Source organism: Bacillus rossius, chromosome 1 (genome assembly GCF_032445375.1).
Source record: "Bacillus rossius redtenbacheri isolate Brsri chromosome 1, Brsri_v3, whole genome shotgun sequence".
In the NCBI taxonomy this organism is placed as follows: domain Eukaryota; kingdom Metazoa; phylum Arthropoda; class Insecta; order Phasmatodea; family Bacillidae; genus Bacillus; species Bacillus rossius.
This window is the reverse complement of record NC_086330.1, coordinates 270090062-270112575: the sequence shown is the minus strand read 5'-3', so window position 1 is coordinate 270112575 and position 22514 is coordinate 270090062. Positions and strand designations below refer to the sequence as shown.

The 22514-nt window shown below is 34.7% G+C and overlaps 1 protein-coding gene across 1 annotated transcript in view; it reads right to left on the bottom strand.

Moving 5' to 3' along the window:
* Window positions 1-22514, bottom strand: part of LOC134527397 (protein hobbit-like) — a 619824-nt gene that overhangs the window by 289882 nt on the left and 307428 nt on the right. Inside the window, exon 18 of the mRNA XM_063360060.1 lies at window positions 5936-6306. Coding sequence (XP_063216130.1) covers window positions 5936-6306 — 371 coding nt within the window. The remainder of the gene's footprint in view (window positions 1-5935; window positions 6307-22514) is intronic.

The window sequence follows — 22514 nt, the reverse complement described above, 5'->3', positions numbered from 1 at the left end:
TGTATATGCACTGCTTAATAGAGGTTTCTGAAACTGAATGTATTGCAGAAAAGTACCTCAGTCATTGACTCGGGTACTTTTCTGCAATACACTTTGTTTACACTGAATCTTTCAACAATACAATCATCATTGATGTTGGTCACACTGCTCATGTCCATTTTCGCTCCCATTTTGTTTAGTTGACGTTTAGTTTTCTCAAAAGGTTATGGAAAGCAAGTTGGTTTGTGTGTTGCGGTCTTAACAGCTTTTATAATGAATTCTAGTATTGATTCGTCACCACAAAAATGTAAGAAAGGGATTAGACATCCTGAATGCTATAAGAAAAATATTATAAAATCTAAAAAGGTTCATGGACAAGGTACACAGATTATGGAGGGAAAACAAAACAAGCAAAACGAGTTCGATCACCTTGCAGGTAAGACCACGAATACTTATTCGTTACATAATGGTTATCAGTATCTGTGAGAAGCATTTCTTTGACTAATTACTACAGAGAAAGCCCTTTATTATATTTTTCAAACGTTGTAATTTAAGGAAAAATGTAAGTGTGGGGAGAGTAGAAAATAACTTTTATACTAGGTTATAAGGTACAAGACAAATTGCGTAAATAAGGGAAAAGGATAAATGTAGGCAACAATGTCATCTCTTTTTTTTCATCAGCCAATAATATAATTATTTTCAGTCAGTAAATTCGTTTTTTTTTTAAATTGTTGTAATTATTAAATGGTAGCATAAAAAATTGTAATTTCGGCAATGTAATTTATGAGTCTTATTGTATTACTGTCTGAACTATAAGCTCTGAATGTAAAATAATAAACAAAAATTATTCATTTATTTTCAGATGCCAAAGAAAATGTTGAGAGAAATTTGAATAAGTTGACAAAGCAACTATTTTTGACACACTGTACAGGATGGAAACAAAAGATGAACAAGACCTTCATCTTCAAAGAATGATCCATGTTGGAGAGATTAAAAAACATTGTCCACGAAAAAAAGATTCCGTGCTGAAGGATATAAGTTTTAAGTGCTATTTCGTGATGAATTAGTGCAGGTTTGTAGGGAGGCATTTTTTAGACTGTATGACATTACAGACAAGAGAGTTAGGAGTCTCCAAATGCTGTTACTAGAAGGAAAAATCCCTCTAGACAAGCGTGGCAAAAACATTAGTGGTAACAAGATAAAGAGTGATGAAGTGCTTAGAGTGCACGAACATATAGCTTCATTTCCAGTTTCCGATGGACATTACAAGGATGTAAAATATTTGCACGAAGATTTGCGTGTCGTAAAAATGCATGAACTGTTTAAGGCATAGTTCCCAGATCCTAACATCATGTACAGTTTTTATAACCAGTATTTCAGAGAAAATTTTACACTAAAATTTGGAAGGCCACCAGTAGATGTTTGCAACTTCTGTGAAGAAAAAGTATTAACCTCAGAAATCCTAGGCTGGTATTTATAGTCGCATCTTGAGCAATGTCTTGAGACCGTCTCGATGAAGACGGTCTTGTTTCTCAAGGCAGAGATTTCAATCTCCATGTTTCATAGTCCGCGAACAAGACGAGCTTCATGAAGAATGCATGCTCAAGCAAGAGCTTGTTTGCCGTACTTACGGCTTGACGAAGCACTTACTTGAGACAGCCGAAAAGACACGAGCATACACAAACTTTGCCGATTGAAATGTTTCGTAAAATATTCTGGTACTATTCACACCAAGCACTGAAACCCCATAATTTGAGGCTATTTATAGTAACAAGATTTAGTGAGTAAATATCACTACATTCGAAGTGCGTTTGTACGTTGATGTGAGGAATTTGTTTATTGTTTTAATACTCTTGAATCACACATGGAAAAATTGATGTTTTGCGACCACAAATATGCACACTTTCTAGTACATCTCAACTTGTGTCATTTGAGATGAATGAAATTAACAACTTTATAGACTTTTGTCTTACCTGTGTAAGTTTAACATTAAGAAATTATGTATCTAACGATTTAATAATACCCTTTTAATAAATAATAAAATTAAGTTAGCATCTTCATAACTGTTAATACTGAATTATTACTTGTTTAAAAGCTACTTGTCTTTACAGAATTATCAAAAAATATTTCCGATAGTGAAAAACTTTTTTTTTTTTTCAGTTTTCCCCCCAGAAAATGTCACTCTGCTTCAGCTTCAGGATAAGGAACAGTAAATGTTAGTTTAAAAAAATATCAGATTTAACTATACAGTAAAAGAAAATTTTTAATTTAAGTAAGAAAAATGTATGTTTAGAATTATAACAATATGTTTGAACGAATCTGATAAGGGTACATTGTAAGGAATTTAAAATTTTGTAAAAACCCTTTATAAAGTGTTTGTTTGTTAATTTATACTAATATTATAAAGCTGAAGAGTTTGTTTGGTTGTTTGTTTGAACGTGCTAATCTCATGAACCACTGGTCCAATTTGAAAAATTCTTTCAGTGTTGGATAGTACATTTATCGAGGAAGGCTATAGGCTATATTATATTATCAATAACATTAGGGATCCTTACTAAAAGTCCTATTTAGAATTAAATGAATTGGAGGGGGTTAGATACAACATGCAGTGCACGTACGAAGTGTGTGTTGACAATGCCGCAGGCGCTAGAATTTTATTATTGCCTATTAACATTGTTGCCACGCACTAGATGCCTTATCATTATTAATTTTCCCATACAAGTAAAAAACACCCGTGTGATATTAACAACGAAGCAATCAGTACCCTCATATAGAATACATAGAGATAGTGTGAGGTATATATGTAGATATAAAGAGATAAATACAGAAAGAGGGATACATAGATATATAGGACTATAGATGTAGATAGAGATAAATATATATTTAGAGACATGGATAGATTATTTGTATATGTGTAACTACTTCAAACATATTACAAAACAAAACTGAATGAGGCATTGCAATGCATGCTGAGCATTAGCTAGATAATTAAATCTTTTCAATATTAGTAATCCCTTATTGTTCAGTTTTTTTTTTCTATATTTCTTTATAGAGTCTAGATTACATACAGACCAGGTAAATAACTATAAACTGGCAGAACAACGTTTGTCGGGATCTGAAAGTGATATAAATTATTTTGCACACTTGACATTCAAATTAAGAAGACAATTACTAACTACATCTGATCTCTAAACAGTTCCCCTTCACCCTGTGTTCAGCCCGGGCAACGTTGGGTACTGCAGTTATCAATAATATAAGACATTAATTTCCTCATATAATAGTTTAATTTTTCTTGTTCAAGTTACTTGTGATTGTATAATTTAATAGTATTATAAGTAAAATATACCTATAGACTACAATATGTCTCAAAGCCTACTGCGTATGAAATAACCAAATCAATAAACTGAGCTATGTATTTAAATATATTATAACAATTAGATTTAAAAAAATTAATATAATAAAATTTCTCTTAAAGCTATATTTACATTTTTCATTAACTGTAACTATAAAAAAAATACTGTCAGTGCCAGGATTTGAACCACATCCATATTGTTTTCACGGACTTGAAACTTAACTCCCTAACCATTACACTACCAAACCTCTAACGAAATTTGGGGAAAATTATGTTATATCAACAGTATAATGCCACTTTTTCTTAAATTATTTTTAATGTATTCTGGGTGTCACGAATGTAGAATTAAAATTTCTGATTGTGATATGTACCATCAACCATCATTAAACGCATCATTTTCCACATCCATTGTACTCGTTCTGTGATTGATATGTAAATAAACGTGTCTGTTCATCACTTGAAAATGTAACCACTGGTCACAAACAAACACTAAACTCATTTAAAATACATATAAAATTGCTTCAGCACTTCATACAGGATTTATTTAGGTTTAAAAATACTAGGTTCACGAGAATCCGCCATTTTATACGTTGTGATCAGAACAAGCAATTGCTTGAGACATGCCTGCAGTGGTCTTGGCAAAGACGATCTTATTCGTGTTCTTAAGCATGGTCTCAGCGACTATGAAACATGCTTCTACGATGGTGTTCTAAAGCAACGACTATGAGACAGGAGAATGCTCTCTCAGAAATAAGAAATATGGGACTATCATAAGATGGTCTTCATCAAGATTGTCTTGTCTGCGATCACTTGAGATCATCTCAAGCAACCTCTATGGCACACAAATGTTAAATAAGAATGCATATAAGAATTTCTTGACGAAGGAATTGCTCAAGACGTGAATATAAATACCACTCCCAGTCTCAATGATCATGCAAAGAGAGTTGAAGCAGCACAGTTAATTGTGCACAAAAGGCATGCTAAGCGGTTCTATACAACTCTGCAAGAATCAAAGGAACAATCCGTAAATAATGAACATGTCATAGGGTTAGTATTTGATTTTATGCAAAATGTAGACTTACCCAAGACACTGATTCAGGAAGTGTACTACTTACGACAGTTAGCTGTGAATATTTTTGCTGTTTGTAACATGAAATCGGACCATACACAGTTTTACATTTACCATGAAGGTATTGCAAAAAAGGGGGCAAATGAAGTGGCTTCATTCCTAACCGACTACATTAAAACGTATGTTCCTAACAGTAACGGAACTGCACTTATTCTGTGATAATTGCCCTGGTCAAAACAAAAACCACACTTTTCCCAGGGTTTTGCTTGCTTTAACGGATAGTGGGAGATTCAAAACAGTGAAACACTTCCCTCTGAGGGGACACTCTTTTCTTCCATGCGACAGAACGTTTAGCGTAATCAAACGTCCAATAAAGCGCTCCAGCAGAATTTATACAATCAATCAACTTTGTGAGTTAATTATTGCCAAGGACAGTTCTCGAAACACAATTAACCTTTTGAAACTCAACACATAATGAACTATGACACATGGTGGCCAGTGCTCTACAAAAAAACTGTCTCTTCAGTGGAGACAGCGAGGCTTTCATACAAGGAGAGGGAACACTTCAGTAGCTCTAAATATCACTACATATTTTGAATACAATTCCGATAAAAAGGGTGTTATCTTGACTTCAGAATTCATTCACAAACTGAGCTCTGAAGATAATCAGAGTTATTACTACTCCACTTTCCATCTGTCCAAGGGTAATACCCTAGGCGTGTACATGTGCGACATCCCTGCATATCCACTGGGATGTATACCCATTAAGAAAACCAAGAAGAAAGACATAAGAAAGGTATTGAGATACGTGCCAAGCAAATTCCAAGACTTTTACGATAAAATAATGCAGCTGCCTGTATGTGACTAAATGCAGATGGTACTACATGATAGTCAAAGTGCAAATATTTTTTTGTGCATAGCAATGCTTTTGTGTCAGTCATTAATGAATTATGTTTCGAACATGCCTTTCTATGTTAAGACTACTGAATATTGTTCTATGTACCCATTAAACCAATAATATCAACTTGCAATACAAAGCGAATATAATTAAATTCAGATTTATAGCAGAAAGGGACCTCAATCAGTGACTTTTAAATCCTCATATAAAAAACCCTAACAGCTTATATGTGCATGTAACAAGTGTAAAAGGTGCATTATCTTTATGTTAACAACATATTCTATGATCAGTCTCCAGAACAATAAATTCTAGCTTTTAGAATGTTTTTTGTGATTATCTCAGAACTATTCAAAAGTGACTCAGGTTCCTTTCTGAAATAAGCCCGCTGAAAAAGCCCCAAACTGTTCACGGGCATGTTACAAATATAAAATAAAAATTATAAAAAGTTTTAATAAATAGAAAAATAAACTTACATTATAGTAATTGCAACACAGTGTGAAAAAGCATTTATAGAAATCACCCAGATGCTTTGCTTTATATAAGAACATCATGCATTTTAGAAGGGATAGTAAAATGTCCTTGAAAGACATATCACATGATTTATACAGAGCAGAAAGTAAATATTCACATTCATCACCTTTTGGGGTCCATATCCTTCATGATGCGAGTTATGTTACTTGCACCATGCTGCGACGGGTCGGCCAGTAACATCAGCGACAAGTCCCTGATGAAACAGACGACTATGGATCTCTTGACTGCAGGGTTGTCCTTCATCAGCCTGGAGCGCTTGATGTATATTTCTGCGTTCTTCTGGCTCAGCTTGCGGAAGAGTTCCTCGACCTGCCCCGCGGATAGGGCGGTGCCCGCTGCTCGCACCTCCTTGATGCGCGCCTCGAGCAAGCCAAAGCGCTGCGAGCATTCCTCCTGCTCATCCTTCAGAAGCATGTAGTTGTCAAGCAGGCGGGCCTCGAACGGCTCTTCCGCCATCTCCCACACAAACCGCTTCACCTGTCACACAAATAGCTGGGGCTGCATTGCATATCCACTAATTAGAATACCTCTGAATTACTATGAAATATCATAATTAAAAACCATGTTAATACAAAACTTGCCTTATACAAAGTGTTTGCACAGTCTCTAGAAATTAAATACGAATTTTAGAGCAAAGTATTTTTTTAACAAAAAATTATGTTTATTATGTAATAGCATTGTTTTGATTCTAACAATGAACAATTACATTAATAGTAAAGGATGGTTAATACAATCCCAGAATAATGTTAAGATAACAATGATGTAACAACCCAGAATACAGCCTTCCCCATGCAACCCAGTAATAATAATTTGTTATTAATTTTTTGTCATATTGCAGGTTAGATGAAACATTTTTTTCCTTTCAGAAGTTATAGTAAACGTAATTCACCAGGTTTATTGTTTATAATTTTAAAATGCTTAAGTTAATTTAAGTAATTTTTTTTTTTGCTGGCTTCTTTGTGTGGGAAGGCATGCTGACGTAATTCTCCTTCGTTATTTCCACGAGTGAGGCTTTGTTTCACACACTAGGTGTTTGAGTTACAGTCACAGGAGTGTCAGAGAGACAGGAAATTGCTGCGTCGTGGGAACAGAAGTAAGCATTTCGTGGAAGTTTCTGTTGATATGCGCCGTGATTGGCTGAGAATTACGTCAGCAAGCCCAGGACACTGCCCGCACAAAGGAAAGGAAGGCTGTAAAGTTAGACATTGTCCGAGCACCGTGCCGGGCAGTCATTGTTCGAGCACCTTGACGGGAGGTCGTGGTCGGGCGATGGCTCGCATAACATAATAATATTCTGTTATTAAAGTACAACTCTTCGGCTACGGTCCGGGCGATGCCTAATAACTTTTTTTTTGGCCATTTTGATTAATTAGAATTTTTTTTGACCGTAGTCGTAGGCAAAGCCCACAGCGAGGCGACAAAGCGTTTTGTCCAGCCGTCGCTGCCCGGATCTTATCCGAGCAATATAATAATATAATGTAATTCGTAATAAGAGTCTACGTGTTTTTCTCTTTTCTGGATGTACAGTTTAATTTTTATGCGTTCTGTTGTGCTGAATATATTGTGATTTTTACATGAATTAAAAAAAAAAAACAGGTAATACATTGAACATCGCGTATTAATTACTTCGTGACCTGCTACCAACCTGTATGTTCACTCATCACCTAATTTTGAGATAGCCGGAGGTGGTGAGTGGTAACAATGTGAAGTTTCAACTAATGTAACTAGTTCAATTATTGTTTTGGTTCATTGTAGGTTGGGCGAAAAAAAAAAGAAAAAAAAATTGGAAATTTTATTCTTTCAAAAGGATGATACTATTTCATTTTGTAAATAATTCTTAAACTTTGCTTTATTCTTCTATCTGAATCCTTTCGAAGAGTGATACAGTAGAAATTATTATTATTATTATTATTATTTTAGGAATTTGTGATCCTAAAATTGTATTTTACAAACAAAAAAAGTATATTCGATGTAATATAATATTGTTTGCAAATTTTGGCTATTTGAATTTTATTTGGAAACCATACATAAATTTTGATTAAACTGTGTAATAGTTTATCAATATTAAAATCTAATATTGCAAATTGACAAAATTACTGTCCCTTCAGGTTTGGATTATTGATAAGTTAAGAAGGCACTAAAAATGTAACAATTTTTGTAGTGTACCAACAGCTGGAACATGTGATGGGGACTATACTCTGTCATCCACAATGTAAACAAAACTGGCCACAGCAAGCAGAACACATGTATTATTTAATTTTTATGGCGCAACAAACCACAGGACCTAGGCGAGCACTTGCTGAAAACAACATTAATAGCCCAGAGTAGCTCATCACTAGAGACATGCATTTTTCGCAATTGCGATAACGCAAATTTTTATGCCATTATCAGTGATTTTTCTTTAATAAAACAAATTTTTTACTTTCTGAAAAATAAGGAGAATAATCTAACAAAAACATGAAATCTGTGATAATGCTGTAAATGTTTTTACAAAAACATAATTTGTTTGGTAAATCAGATTGTTACAGCATAGTCATTACAGCATAGTAGTAGTAGGTACATAATTTATGACTATTTATAAAAAATGTGGCAAACAAATATCACAATCGTTGCATACCCGACTAAAATCATAAACAATTTAAATCCCTTTATTTAGCTCAATCCTTTTCAGGTCCATCAGTTTCTCACTTAAAAACTATAATTTTGAATTAGTCACATTTCCCTTCCTCAACTGAAAGTTAAAAGGTTATGCTTTCGGTATCACTGAAGGCATGGCGCAGGCGTTATGACGGTTTTGAGTTTCGAAGAATATTCTGTGTACAAAATAAGACATCATTTTCAGTAGGCGAAATGTTTTCAGCTTAATTAAAATACATTATTATTTAGCTGTAACATGTGACATAATTATATAAACACGTCACATCTCGTTGCGCATGTGCCATCTTGTCACCTTCGATACTCTCAAATCACGTATAGGAAGTCGACTACTAAGAAAACCAACAACTCGATTTAGTTTTGCGCACAGCTCGCACAGGCACACACCATGTATGCACGGTGTCATTGATTGCTTGTTTACGTTTACAAAAACCGATGAAAGTTGAATCAACGCGATACAAAAAATATATATTCGTAAAAAGATTGGCATTTAAGTAAATAGTCTTACTTACTTTATGTAAGGAAAATGCCAAAACCATACATTACTGCCAAGCAACGAGTTTTAGAATTTACTAGCCAGGGGCTTTATGCGAGTGATGAAAACACAGTTTTTTGTCGGTATTGTAACGTGTCCATTTGCTGGGAGAGAAGAGATTCGTGTACAAAGCACGTCAGTACTGATAAACACAAGCATCTTGTAGAAGAAAAACAACCTAGAACTTCGAGCAAAAGACAAGTATCTCTTGTATCGTCTTTTCGTGATGTAAAACGTAAAAAAGACACTTTTACAGAATTCATCACGGACACACAACAGCTTTTATAAAAGCAAATATACCTTTGGAAAAGGTTGATGATCCAAACATTCGAGAATGAATGAACAAATACATTGAAGGTGCTGGAGTTCTACCACATGACAGGACACTTCGAGAAAAACATGTTGGAGCAGTAATGAATACAAGATGTGAAGAGGTAAAACGTAAAATAAAGAATAAAAAAGTTGACATTATGTGTGATGAAACCACAGACAGCATAGGAAGGTATGTGTTTGTTGTTCTATTTCGTGTTTTGACTGAAGAATAACTCCAGAATTATTTGTGTATGGAGTCCATTTCCTCGAAGCAGCAGATACTACAAATTGTGTCAGGGCAATTTTGGAGTCTTTGAAAGTTTATGAGGTCCAGTATGAAAATGTTAATTGTTTGGTGTCCGATTCTGCTCCATACATGACCAAATGTGCAAATATCTTGAAAGTTGTGATTGGTGACAGTCTGATTCACATTCAGTGTTGGGCACACAAACTCAACATTATTGGAAACATTTGGGCAAAAGAACTTAAAGTACTCAACACTGCTGTTGCAAACATCAAGCACATTTTCATAAACACAAGAAAACAAAAGCACTTGATCCACACTTTCCTAGAAAACAGGCATGGAAAACCATGTGCACTCTTTCCTTTGCCTGTTGTTACCAGGTGGAATGTATGGTTCAAGAATGTTTTTTATTTGGTTGAACATTTTCATGACATTCATGATTTTGTTAGGACAGAAGACTTACAATCAACACAAAATGCAGGTGTAGAGTATTTGGCATCACTGTCTTCAAAACACATAAGTAATTCACTGCCTAGCTACTTTTGTGAAAGATCATGGTAAAACCCTTGTTGATTCAATCAAGATGTTGGAAGGTGCTTCATACCCAACTGCCCACACATTATACAGGATACTAAATGACTTGAAAGAAGGTTTAAAAAATGTTTTGCAGGGCATTTATTTTGATGGGACTGCTAAACTTCTCTCGAAAATGAGTGTAGCTACTAGTGCTTCTGTAAAACTGACATTCAGAAAACTGTGGCACTTGTCTCGTGACAAACTTTCTTCTATGATGACAGCTGATCTATGCAAGAGAAATTATGATATATCAAATTTCTTTATCCAAAGTGTATATTGTCAGAAATACAGTGTCAAAACTACGGCATGTAAGGGAAATGCAAATGGCAAGTACAGAAGAACTCGTTGGTGGTTTCAGGGACTTACAAAACAACTTAAAGAAACAAGTAACCGAAAGTGGTGGATATGACATTGTCAAAGCTCTGGCCAATGTAAAATTGTCTCATCCAAGTTTTGCTAAAAAGTGTTTTGAAGCCATCTGGCTTCCTTATAAAAAAGTTGATTCTGAAAGGTTTCTTTCAGCTTACAGCAGTGTTTGGTCGAACAGAAGAACAAATTTGAGCCAGGCCAATCAAGAAACAATGTCTGCATTTTATTTTGAGCGTCACTAGTGTTCTTGAACAGAGCTTGGTACATGTTAGAAATTAAGAAAATGTACAGTGTTTGTTAACAATTTCTTTCCCTGTTTAAAGTTCACACTGAAGTTATGTAGGCTTAAGTTGTGACAAAAAAAGTGTTATAGGAACACAACAGGTAAGTTAAGCAATTTGAATCTCGCTAGTAGCCAAATTAATTTTGCATGCATATTTACATTTTTGTTAAAATTTTAAATTCAGGAAAAATCAAAGAAAAATTAAACTTACAGATTGCTAAGCTGTTTGACTAATAGTGATATGAGTGATATATTTGGATATTTAGTATGCTTAGTGTTTGTTTATTGCCAAATCTTACATGCCAGTAAATATAAGTTTTTTTTTACATAAATATATTAATTAATGAGAAAATAACTTAATTTTCACTTGACAAATAACACAACTTTTGACAAAAAATAACACCACTTTATAGCATAAATAAAACCACAAATGCATGTCTCTACTCATCACATTAACCACAGCTGCTAAAGTGAAATAATTACAAACTTCCTTCCAGCCGTTACAGCATGGAGCCTATTTATTGCAAACAGATTGATTATAGTGACTAATTTCTGGAAAAATATAGTCTGCACCTTGTAATTGCGATAATTAGCACATATGAAAAATGAATAAAAATAAATTATAGAATTTTTCTCCTGTTGCAGTTGAAATTTTTGTGGTTGCTGACAGGAATATCAGTCACTGGTATTAAACCCTAGACCAAATACTATAGTGTCATTTAGTTTTTAATTAGATTCACCTCATTACACTTTAAAAACAGAATCTTTAATGCACAATAGAAAAAACTAATTTTTATATGGGGAATAATCCTATATAATATCTCAAAAATCGAATTCGTAGAGATACGGTATTAGGAATTGACTGTCGCAAGTCAATTATCAGCTCGAGTACACTACACACTGCTTGACTTATTGTTAGTTCAGTGAATTTCAAATAAACATTTGGGAAACTGTATTCCCTTCCCATGGTTGATTATAATGAGTCTCATCGCTCAATATTGAAGGGTGTGACCCCAAGGAGCAGTGTGGTGTGGAACTTGCAACAGATCTGATATTCCTATGGCAGAGCGATTCTGCAGTGGTTCATAATTAATTTCAGGTAAAAACATTACATCCAGTCCTAAACCCAGGAAGAAAATTTCCTGTGAGTAAAAAATTGTCAGCTTGCCCAGGAATAGAAACCAAAACCATCAGATTACTATAAACTCTATTACACCAAACAGTTTGCTCCATGGTTGATAAAGGCATGATAAATTTGTGTTATTTTTCAGTACCAGGCTAGATCCCACCAACTTGTACATGATCAAGTTGGAGTGGGTGATTCTCATAAAAGAAGCAAATTTAACAAATAAAAGTAATAAATCAGATAGCTTGGATATTCGTTTATAAATTTGCAATCTTTATAAACTTGGTACTAAATATTCCATTTAAAGAGCATGGCTAAATTACCATATTTAAAGAGATCAGTGTTTTCTTCTGATCTTGAAAAATGTCCACACAGAATAATGTGTGAACATGTAACACCATTACCACAGTAGTAGTTGGCTATAAGTAACAACATTTGTGAACTTTTTTATTTAGGAAAGGTAAGTCCACTGGTAAAAAGTGAATTCAGTTACTTTTCAAGCAATATCCAAAAACCTCTATCTGGCTAGGGCCAAAGGGTTCACTGAAGCCAATGTTGACAAGTTCATTTCTTTCCTGAGGATCAAACTTGAATTCATGCACTTTGATCCATCGAGAATATTCAACGTGGACGAAACTGAAATCACTGTGATTTAGCATAAGGCTGCAATTTGTGAAGTAGGAATTAACAATAATTAAGATTTTATTTAATTAGTGTTAAGGATGCTTTCAATCTATTCAGTTGCGAAATTGGCATCGATGAGTGATTGTTAGTGTTTTTAAATTAACTGGCTAATTACAACTAAGAATATTGCTTAGGGAAATAATGTATGGGCACTTTCCTAATCAAAATGGTACAAAGTAAGTAGAATGGGTTGATCCCTTAAACATGCAGTTTCATATTTCAGTTTTGTTACAGATTACATCAGATTCAGTCAAGTAAGAAAGTTACCCTCCCATTTGAAAGTGTCAATGAGCTAGATTGAATTCAAGCTCTGTGGAAGCTCCTCCTTACTATTAGGGAGCGGTGAATATTCGACTTAGGGCCTGTATTACCACCTCCTGATAAAACTAGCTGACAGCTATCTACCAGATAAGCTCTTGCTGGCTTATCAGCCACTGTCACGTATTACGACCTCCTGATTGCAACCCAATGGCTATCTGGGATTTTATAGTGTGATTCTTTGAATGTTGGTAATTATTTTGTTCGCTACAACATGAATTTCAGTAAAAATGGTGTTCGTTAGCTTGGTATATCTGGTATGTGTTTATCTGGGGTTGTAACTGTAAATTATTCTTTTTTTTATAAACGGTGTTGTTGATTTATATAGGTTAGGTTTACAAACTTAGAAATGGAAAATATAAATCGCAAAGGTACGAAACGCGCCAGGTCCGTGAATTACAGTGTCGAAGACTGCCTGAAACTGGTGGACCTAATCCGTCCACTAAAAAATGTTATGAAAACAAAAAAAAACTGATGCTGTTCGGTGGACGGAAAAAGTAAGTTATGTAAATTTGAAATGAGTCATTCTCCTTTTTTGATTGCTGTTGTGCCTTTTAGTTACTAGTTTAATGTTTTCAATTTTCAGTACAAAGCATGGGACAGTATATGTACGAGGTACAATAGTATAACGACGCAGTCAAGAACGACAAAAGAATTGAGGCAGAAGTATGAAGCCCTCAAACGTGATGCAAGGAAAGACTCTGCACTGCGGTGACAGGCTTTATTGCAAACTGGAGGCGGACCAGGGATTGAAATCAAAATTAACATCGTACTGGAGAAAATTAAAGAACTCCTCCAGCTCTCTGCATACGGATTGAGCAGCATTTTCGACTGCGACCGGATATGTAAGTTATAGTTTAGTACAAAAAATAGTGCGAGGTGGCGGGTCCAGGATTTTTTTCTGGGTGGGGGGGATTACAAGGGTCGTAACGAACGTAATTAACTGTATTAATTACCTTGCAAATTTTTAAGGGTCTGGAGGGGGCGGGGGCACGTGCCCCCGTGCCTCCATGCCACCCCTCCCCCCCCTAAATCTGCATATGTAGTGAAACGTATAAGGTGTTTAATGAAGGACTGTGTTTCTTTAGGTGATGCGCAAGTCTCTGTGACAACTGTTGAACCAGGTGAGGTGCAGGAAGAAATGTTGGAAACCTTAGAGGAACGTTAAAAAAAATGCAGCCATTCTGAAGAACAAGGTAAAGAGTGTGAAGCAAAACTGAAAAAATTATGAAGTGGTGTCTAAAGTTTTTTTAACATTGCATTTTGAATGTCATGGAAACTTGTTAGTTTATGTATATAGCCTGAAAAGTACATAATTTTTAGAATAATATTTAATTATTTGGTACTCAGACAGCTGTAGCAACTGTGCCCTATGAGGTATACAGTTTTTAAATAGCCTAGTGAGTAAGATAATATCCTTCAGTCTATATAAGGTAGTAGGCCTAGTTGTGTGTGTGACAGATTTTAATATTGCAAGGACGCATAATGTAGAAAGTAGTGCTTGATTTTTGAGAACATTATGAAAACAAGCATTTTTATTGAACTCCAATATTGTCATAACCTCCCCTTATGTTTCTGTTTTTCTTACATGTCACTTCTAGGTTATTTCAAATAAAACGCAACAAATAATTTTTATGTGTACTTGGTTACACGAAAGTCACGCAACTTGTCAAATTGTAAAGTTAATGTGATTTTTATTAGCTTCCTTACAGGCGTGTAAAATTCACTTTCGCTACCCCACATTGGCCGTTGCTAACAATTACTTCTTGTTATGTCGAAAGACTTGCTCAACTCTACTGGACCGCTGCTTTAAGATTTAACGTTTACCCTGCCCAATCTTGTCTGGTCCGTTTTTTTCCTTGTGGCCTCTGCAGCTCCTCTTCCATGAATAATGCAGGCTCTTCTGCTTCCTATGATGTAGTAGCATGAATCCCGCCGTTATGTTTGCTTTTCACTGATGCATAGTACTTATTACCTGTATTTAAGATTGCACACTTACATATTAAATTTAATGATTAATCATCTGTAATGCAAAACACCTTAATTAAATAAAATATCAAATACTTATATAACACTTGTTTGCCCAATTAGGCTTATTTTGATGTATAACAAAGTGTTCAGTAATCTGTTGATTATGTAACAACATATTAATTTGATTTTTTTTTTTAAATTAGGAAATTACAGTAGAAGCTTCATGCTGGGACCATTTACATGAGGAAGATACCTACAAAACTGTGGTACTGCAAGGTATTTATTAATTAATTAATACTGTCATAATGGATATAAGTAGCCTGAGATATAGAGCTTGTAAGTTTTGATAGTTATAAAAATATGTAGAATACAATGTTTAATGCGTTGACAAGCCAAAAAATTTATTCCCCCTCCTCCCCCTCTAAAACAGAACAGTAAGTAATTATATCAGATAAAAAATTACCATCTATTTTTTAATTCTGCATTTTAAACAGAACCTTTATTTTTCAAGCATGTAATAAATACTATAGAGTTCAAATACCTTACATACAATATCATTTATAATACCTTTCACTTTCAGAAACAGATGACTGGTCATCATATAAGCCATCCATGCTGAGAAAAGCTAAAAATTTCAAATTGAGGGAGAAAATTGCTGCATCTAACGATGAAGCTGAATGTTTAACTCCAAAAGGTAATTGTATAAAATTTTTCACTGGTTTTCATTTACTTAAGTATTGTGAAAAGGGGAGTTTTTTTTTTTTTTTTTTTTTTTAAAAGGCTTCAATATTTTGTGTTGGATCAAATCTCTTCAGATGTGTCAGTTTGTGTAGTAGTGGGTCTTGTATATGAATGTCAAAAAGTAATAGTGTATGCATGTTATGTCCACTTTTGCCACTATAAACACCAAATACAAAACAAGAAAACAATTTCAGCAAACTGAACATAAACCAAAATAAATAGTACATATTGGAAAGGATTTGACATTTAAACAAATTACAGTACATTCTTTTTCCAAATATTATACTTCTTCAGTTTATGATACAGTACTTTTAAAAGGCATAAGACATTCACCTTACATTATTAAGAAAAGAAATTTATGTAGCCTGGAATTATTTGTATGTCACTTGTTTTAATCTTAAATTTTTGTTCATTCACATACTCTACACTTAAATAATGTAAACAGTGTACATTGCTATTTCAAAAGTAACCAAATCTTAATACTTGTTTTAATGCATAGAAGAAATTGTGATCAGTTCAGAAATGTAGGCCTTGACTGTTTATAATGGTTACCATAATGTTATTAAAATCACTTTGAAACCAAATCAATTAAGAATAAATCTAGAAAATCTTTTCCACAGATGTACCAAAAACTGTGCGCGGTGCAGAATGTGGATTTAATGAAGGGAAACTTTATTTGTATGTTCAGATAGTTGATAATGATCATATGGGGCTAGTGATATGTTATAAAATAAAGGAACTTTAATTTATCACAAACAACATTACAGTGCACTGTCTGGGGAAGCTCACCTGGCCAGCAACACATTTCTCCACGCAGATGCATGACAATTTATATGTATGTGTGTATGTGTGTGTGCAGAAGGTTGTTTGTTTATTGTATGTAATATAGACAATATTTATGATATTTTAAGATCTATTTAAAATTTTTTACATCAGTATTTTTTGTTTACTCTCTAAACCACTCTTATTTTATTCCTAAATAAAAAACACTGCTTTAATGGTACTTTCTTAAGTTTTACTTTTTAGTTACTGTTAATTCATAATGTAAACAATTATTACTCTATGCTGCAATGGTTTTCTCTAAACAATATGTTTTAAAGTTAAATTATTTTCTGGCCTATTTTCCTGGCAAAACACTATCAACAGTTTTTCTTGAATGTTAACATATTACTAGAAATGTACATCGTTTAATTAATTTAAAGCTCCATCAACTCTTAACACCTGTGAACGCTGAAGATTTTAGGCTATTAAACAAGACTGATAATTTGTTTTCTTAGTGTCAAGAAGTATGTAGAGGAAACGGCCTGCATTCCATGACCGCCCAGTATCAATGAACGGGGAACGGCTCAGCGGTTGGGCAACTGAAAAAAGAAACCTTGCGCGTTGTCAGCAAGAGCTACTCCGAAAAGAGTTTGAGGCCAGAGAAAAAAGGGAGGAGGAGCTTCACAACATTGAAGTGGAGATAAAGAAGAAAATATTAGAGAAACTTGAGCTTGACATAAAGATAAAGAAACAAACTTTACGGGAAATAGAAGATAAGCACAAATGTTAATTTTATTTTCTACTGTCCCTACAGTACTCTCTTATGACAGTCTGCAGTTTATGTTTCCTTTTCAAACATTTAATAATAATGAAACTTTATTTATGTAAATATTTTGTATGTATTTTGCCCATAAATTAAAATACATCACTGTTGCACTCCTATTATGCAAAATCCTTTATTTAAATATGTACATTGTAAAAAGCTTAACTATGATGTTAAACATGATAAACTTAAATAAAAAATTGTTATGAAATAATTTGTATTTAATGTAATATGCAAAATAGAAATCAAATAATTATAACTGGATTATTGCATTAATGATCTTACGAAGGTACAATATTAAAAATACAGAATATTAAACAACACTATAAAAAATTGCCAAACCCTAATTGTGCATAAAGAAATCCCCATTCATGGAGAAAAAAAAAGTAAATTATCAATATCAAACTGTAGGCTTGTATGTGGTTTCTCAAAAGTTCAAAAGAAAATGTTTTAAAAAGCAACTAACTTTTAATTTGAAAATAATCAACACGGGCATCTTAAAGGAAGAACAATTGTGACAAATCTTATAGATTTATTAAAGTCATATTTATGGTGATGTATATAATAACTGGAGGCTTCTTTCCCTGTTGTAAAATTTTACTAGGCACTGTGGATGATATTCTGCTTGTATTGCTGGTAGATCTTTTACAGCCTAACAAATACTCTAGCACTCGTGACAACGCTTGAGACCCAAATGAGCACCCTAACGGAACCCTGTTATACTCATAATGCCCCCACGGTGTTGAAAAAGCCAAATATTTTCTGCAATACGGGTGGATCAAAACCTGGTGAAAACTAGAATTTAAATCAAAAATGGTAAAAAATTTTGTCCGGCCTAAATGTTGTAACGCACTTTCTACGGTCGGAATAGGATGGTCTAGAGCTATTATAATTCATTTCGTAGATTTCCGACCTCGTGTGGCTATCACATCTCATCCCGTCGGTTACAGCATGATGAAGACTCACGCCAAAATGCCCTTTATTGTTAAGAGTCCGAAGGGCTTAACAAGCAGGTCTGCTATTGGCCAGATAAATAAAATAATTTAAAATAACCTAAACTTAATTGTGATAAGCCGAAACAGTCTGAGATTCCTATATACGTTAAGTAATTATCAAATGAAATGAAATAGTGTCCAAAGAATAATAATACTGCCAATGAGTAATGAAACAAATATCAGATTGATAATAAAATTTCTATAGGCACATTTAGGTTTAGCGCTGTGGAACTTGCTAAGATATAATGAATGTTTCATGCAATTGTTCCGTTACTTAAACTAACATTGCCATATTTATATTACTCATTTTATAAATCTGTACTGGATAAAAGAATCAGTACAAGGTCCTTTCCCCCACGTCAAAATGATGTCGCTTACCACTACTGGATAGGGTGCTGGAGTGTGTTCAAGGGAAGAATTGTTGGTGGTGCAACATTGCTGGTCACATGAGGAGGATAGACAGCTTCAGCAAGGAAAGGGGGTTGAAGAGTGATACTTGCGGTACTTGACTTCTTTGCCTGGCGCTTTTTGAATAGCCACACCCCCCCTCCCAATCCTAATCATTCCCTTACGACCCCTCCAGATGAGCAACGCACTACTTTTGATTGGCTGTGCACAAACCATATTTGTTTATACACATGCAAGGTGACGGGCCCGTGGTACACTGCTTGCAGGGAACTCGTAAAAGGTATACTGTGCTTTCTATGCCATAGAAGATACACACCACAATTGAGCATAATCCACAATCCATACTGGCTGCAAAAATTATTCTAAGAGCCTGTATTACCACCTCTTGATAAAGTTCTGGATACAACTTATCAGCACAATAGCTCTAAAATTCGTATTATGACCTGCTGGATATCGCCTATCTACCTGATAAAATTCCTGGTAAGTTATCAGGTACGTCGAACACCTGATATATGCCTATCAGCATGTTACAAGTAGCTGATGACAATGGCAGCACGTAGGAGACGTATTGTATTGATAGTGATTCCGATGATGAATTTTTGGATGAGATGCTTCAGCATGCAAGGAGCGCAAAGAAAATTAGATCTTGACCCGATAATCTTGAAGAGTGGAATGAAGAGGAGTTCTTTATGGGCTTCAGGATAACCAAACAAACAGCACGCCAGTTGAGGAATGAAATCAACGACTATATTAAATTCCGTACCGACAGGTAATTAGCTCATACTTTTGTGTGAATGAAAATGGACGAAACATCTTCTTTGGATATAGGATCATTTAATCATAACCATAACTATGTTTATAGGTTAAGGCCCTGAAGCCTTGTCCACAAACGGCGTAGCATAAATAAAGTGACTTAAATTACACAAGAAAAATCGTCTATCCTTAATCAGTGCATAAGTTAACACAGGTAGCCCCTTTTCTAGCCAATCACGTACAATTCACATAGGTACAGAAATGATCCTGGAAAAACAAAAATTTATCATATGTTGTTTATTGTAAAGTACATGCAAGGTACAGGAGGGGTGGAAATAAAGGCAGAGATGAGGGAACTGGGGAGAAAAACAAGGGAGGTAAGGGATGAGTACATGGTAAGGCTAATAGGGAAAAGGGGGAATGTAAATGGGGCGGATCTCTTCAGCTATGTAAGGAGGGTTAAGGGAGGGAAGGGAATAGCGGTGCTCAATGGTAAAGAGGGGCAGGAATTACGGAGGACAGGGAGAAAGCAAATTTTCTACAGGAGCAGTACCTATCGGTTCTTGTAAAGGGAGAGATATGGGAGGGACGGAAAGTAAAAAAAAAACGTAAAAAGGAAGATTTTTTTTGATAAGGGAGGAAGAGGTGCTTAAAGAGGTCAGGTGTTTGAAGGGAAGGAAGGCATCCGAGCCGGAGGGGATTGGAAACAGTCACCTTTGGTTGGGAGGAGGGGGTATTTTCATCGATTTTGAAAAAGTTTTTGACAGGGTTCCACCTAAGAGGCTGATGGAGAAGGTAGACATGTTTGTGGATGATGAAAGGGTGGTAAATTGGAAAGGTGACTTTCTAAGGGACAGAAGGCAGAGGGTGAGGGTGGGGGAGCAAAGATCTGAAGAAGGGGAAGTGACTTTAGGGGTTCCACAAGGGAGTGTGCTAGGGCCCCTGTTGTTTACAATAATGATTAATGAATACATGTATTCAACCTAACAAATCTTAGCGTCATCAAATGTTCTTTTTCAAAACAATTCTGATACACACACACACACACACACACATTTATAGACCCCCAAAAAAAATGTAATTTGTTTTCAGAAATTCTGCAATGTCACCCACCAACCAACTTCTGCTGAGGTTACGCTACTATGCGACAGGCGGAACACTCACCTCTGTGAGAGATTTTGCTGAGGTAAATAAGACCACAGCTAATAGGGTGGTCAAACGCGTTAGTGAGGCTGTTGCGTTTCTGCGACCCCAGTATATTAAGTTGCCGCAGACAGAAGAAGAAATAGAGCAAGCACAAGTGAGTTTCTTCAAATAGCAGCTTTTCCCAGAGTTGTTGGGTCCATGGATTGCACACATGTCAAAGTGAAATCTCCAGGTGGTGACATGCCTGAAGAATTCAGGAACAGGAAAGGTTACTTTTCCATATATGTTCAGGCTGTATGCGACCCAAAACTTAAAATAAGGGACATTGTAGCACATTGGCCAGGGTCAACACATGATGTTACAATTTTTAATAATAGTGTGTTGAAGGCAAGGCTTGAGAGAGGAGATTTCAGAAATGGTGTAATCATATGTGATTCTGGCTATGGCCCCAGCTTACATCTCCTTCCTCCTTTTCGAAATTCTCGTACTCCTGCTGAAAATCTCTACAATGAAGCTCTGATTAGAACGAGAAATACAGTGGAAAGACAGTACGGGGTGTTGAAAGCTTGCTTTCCTGTACTTGCACTAGGCATACAGATATAATTTGAAAATGTTCAAGCTGTAATTGTAGCATGTGCAGTGCTACATAACATTGCCATTGACAGTAATGAACCTGAACCACCAGCTGACCCTGCTGTTCAGGCAAGGGTTATCCCAGACTTTGAGGATGGGGATATTCCTTTGTTTCAAGAAGCTGCAAGGCAGACATTTGTACAATATTTTGAAGGTCTGAGAAGAGCTTCTGTTTATTATGTTGAATGGTGCACAGCATATTATATTTCTACTAGGTTAGCTACAGTTAATAGTGTTTAGGTTTGTGCATTCAGTCATTATTTTCATGCCATATTGTTTGTGTCCAAATATTGTATTGAATTTTTCATATATCTGTGGCTAGATGCAAAATAACATTGTATCATGTAGAGTTTGTGAAACAAGTGTTTTATGTCAATTGTTATTTAACGTGTCTAGTCAGCATCATAATTTGTTAATGTGTTATGTTATTGCTGTAATAATGTTTCTTATCTTGTTGTGCATCAGTTTATGTGGGTACCATACCTTTGAACACTTAGAAAACTTGTGAGCCTCCCATTTCTGGTTGCAAGTACTAATAGTATATTTTGAAGCCACTGGTAGTAAGTATTAGCATCCAAGTGCATTTCTCACATTTAAAAAGTTGTAAAAAGAAAAATTGCTATGGGGACAGAAGCAAATCAACCAATATTAAATTAATTTCATAACAGTGAAATTGTTTTAAATGTTAATTATTCAAATTTGCTTATTTAGCAACCAAAAGGTTTGTAATTTTGATTTGATATGCTTCCTCTGCCACAAATGTCAGTTATGTCAGACTTGTGACAAAATAAAACCAAACTTCATTTTTCTGTATTTCAGAAATCTCTAGAAATTCATGGTGTTTGTGCTTTGTTCGTGTGATGGTAACTTGTGTTCTATTAATGTGACATTTAATATAATTTGCCTTGTAGTGGTAACTAGTTGGTATCACATTTGGCATTCAATTTTTTAAGCATGCGTTCCATATTACCATAACCACTTAAGATATTTTAAATTTTAGTCCTGCTGTAAAGCTTACTATAAATGAGTTTGTAAGTGATATTTACTATGTGCAAATCAATTACCTACCTAAGTAGAGAAAATGTATACTTTAACAGACAATCTATTTCTTATGTGTTATTACAATTTACGTTTGTGAATAATGGTTGTTGACTAGTAAGAAATGATATTCTGTCCCATTTCAAGGCTGTGAAGTGTTTTTAATGTGAGATTATTGTAAATTTAATTTCATTGTAATTAATGTATTTTGTATTATTTACTTTTATGTATACATGTACATGATAATAAAGTCATATCAAAACTCAATATTTTATTTGTATATATGCATGTTTTTGGCTTTGTTTAAAATGTG